Source organism: Gymnoscopelus braueri, assembly GCF_963280865.1.
Source record: "Gymnoscopelus braueri genome assembly, chromosome: 4".
NCBI lineage: Eukaryota > Metazoa > Chordata > Actinopteri > Myctophiformes > Myctophidae > Gymnoscopelus > Gymnoscopelus braueri.
Genome location: NC_137605.1, coordinates 54,774,433 through 54,776,932, shown reverse-complemented (window position 1 = coordinate 54,776,932; position 2,500 = coordinate 54,774,433). Strand labels below are relative to the sequence as shown.

General features: G+C 50.2%; 1 protein-coding gene across 1 annotated transcript in view; it reads left to right on the top strand.

Annotated features, from left to right (window-relative positions):
• The window catches only part of LOC308083153 (synaptotagmin-11-like), a gene marked incomplete at its 5' end in the record, with an annotated part of 13,679 nt that overhangs the window by 6,597 nt on the left and 4,582 nt on the right, over positions 1–2,500 (top strand). The window contains 3 exons of the mRNA XM_080425318.1: positions 1–335; positions 932–1,329; positions 2,102–2,222. The exon at positions 1–335 is cut by the window's left edge and continues 178 nt beyond it. Coding sequence (XP_080281444.1) covers positions 1–335; positions 932–1,329; positions 2,102–2,222 — 854 coding nt within the window. The remainder of the gene's footprint in view (positions 336–931; positions 1,330–2,101; positions 2,223–2,500) is intronic.

Below are 2,500 nucleotides of genomic sequence, written 5' to 3'. Positions count from 1 at the left end.
CCGCTTCATACACATGCTGAAGGGCATCAGCATCTACCCGGAGTCCCTCAGCGGCAGCAAGCGCATCGTGCGGGTGGCGCGCGGGGGAGGGAAGGGGGGCGAAGGGGGCGGGGAGGGGGAGGGGGAGAGGAGGAGCGGCGGCGGCAGGGGGGCGATGGTCCTGGTCGACGCCGAGAACAACGTGCTGCAGATGAGCAACCTGTTGCCCCCCGGTGACGGCGCAGAGGCGGCGGGTCTGCCCGTGACGGCGGACGACTACTGCCTGGAGGACAGCACCTCTGACAGCAGCAAGACGGGCTCGCCCTTCACCCCGCCCACCTCGGACCCCGAGCCAGGTATAGGGCAGTGTTGATTTCGTCAACTAAAACTATGACGAAAAATGTTCGTCGACTACCTTTTGTCACTGACGAAAACTAAATAAAAACTAAATAAAAACTAAGCTATGATGACTAAAACTAAGACTAAATATATTGACAATTTCGTCAACAAATAAAAACTAGACTAAAATGTTAGTGAGGAACTAGTGGAGAAGAGATCCAGTAGAACTAAAAGACAAGTCATTTTATGTTTGGTTGCGCTCGGGTGTTGCATGCTGAAAATATCAGATCTACAAGCTCACAACGCGTCGCGTTGTGAGCTTGTAGATCAGCTATTTTCAGCATGCAACCAAGTGTAAAATCAGCCATTACGACACCATCAAGGCAAAATTAACTGTCAAAATCAAACTGGATGTCGCAATTATTACATAATCAGCCCGACAGCAGTTGTTTGAGATGATCGCGGTTATTCTTTCCTTAATCGTCTGAACGTTTCCATTCATCAGTATGCACTCATCTGTTGAAAAATGTTTATACATTAATTAAATTAATTAAATGCAATTATTTGTATGACACTACACACAACTAAAATATTATGATCTTGACGTCTCTAGAGCAAAGCCTGGGGACCCTCAGCCTGGCCGTGGACTACAACTTCCCCAAGAAGGCGCTGGTGGTGACGGTGGTGGGAGCGCGGGGCCTCCCGGCCGTGGACGACTCGTCGGGGACCTCGGACCCCTACGTGAAGATGACCATCCTCCCGGAGAAGAAGCACCGCGTGAAGACCCGCGTGCTGCGGAAGACCACGGAGCCGCTGTTCGACGAGACCTTCTCCTTCTACGGCGTGGCGTACAGCGCCCTGCCCGAGCTCACGCTGCACTTCCTGGTCCTCAGCTTCGACCGCTTCGCCCGCGACGACGTCATCGGGGAGGCGGTGGTTCCGCTGAAGGGGGTGGACCCCAGCACTGGGCGGGTCCACATCAGCCAGCCGATCACCAAGAGGAACATGCAGGTCAGGACATTAACACATTGGGTGCCAGAGGTTTATTAAAATATTATACGTTGAGTGCCTGCATTTCTTCCATCCACTTGCGTTATACGTTTCGTGCTGTAGAAGCCCCGACGCGGAAGGGCATGTAAACAAAGCGTGCGTGCGAGACGGCGGAGGGTCCCGACTAACGCCTGGAACAATAATATTTCCAACGCGATCCTCCATTGCAGCGTGATCGCCGATCGAAAACGGCTCGTTTCCACCACGTTAAAAAGAAATGGAGATATTAAGCTTTTAGTCAAGGAGATAACATTGAAAACGCCGACCGGAAGGATTTTTGACATGGAGCCACATCCAGCCTCTTCTTCTCAGAAACTCCTTGGGTGATGTCAAAGTTTCGTCTTAGCGCCCCACGTGGGCCACTCGTATAAAAATAGAATTGGGTCAAAAACGGTCCGGACCGTTTTCAGCACTTCTCGTTTGGATCCTCAAAAACGGTCCGGACCGTTTATGGCACTCGATGTGTTAAACAGAAAATAAACAAAAAAAACATTTTAGATCATTGGTTCTTGAGCCTTTTACTTTAAATGACCTCATGACCCCATACATCTGAGAGTGTATCACTCTCAGAGTTTGTACACTCCACTTTTTTAGATACTTTTGGAAATGTTTCTCTGTGATAGTTTATTCATATTTTATACTAACGTGTGTGTGTGTGTGTGTGTGTGTGTGTGTGTGTGTGTGTGTGTGTGTGTGTGTGTGTGTGTGTGTGTGTGTGTGTATGCGTGCACAGTGTGAGACTCGCGGGGAGTTGCTTGTGTCTCTGTCCTACCAGCCAGTGTCTCATCGTCTCAGTGTGGTCGTGCTGAAGGCCAGACATCTGCCCAAGATGGACATGAGCGGTCTGTCTGCAAGTGAGTACAACCTGTCTCACATCCTGACTGTACTGAAACCAGTCTCACATTGTCTGGGTCCAGACCATAGACTCCACTGAGTGGACTGTTCCTCTGGCCTGGCATTGTGTTTTGGACCTGCAGTAGAAAAAGCCATTCTCCAATGACTGCAGAGGTTGGGTGTGGGTCTAACCATTAGCCAATCAGCACCACGGGCGTTGTCCTTCTTCTCTCCATCGCGCACCTCTCCATTCAGAAATGGAATAGAACATAATAGAACCGTCGTCCTAAAACACCCT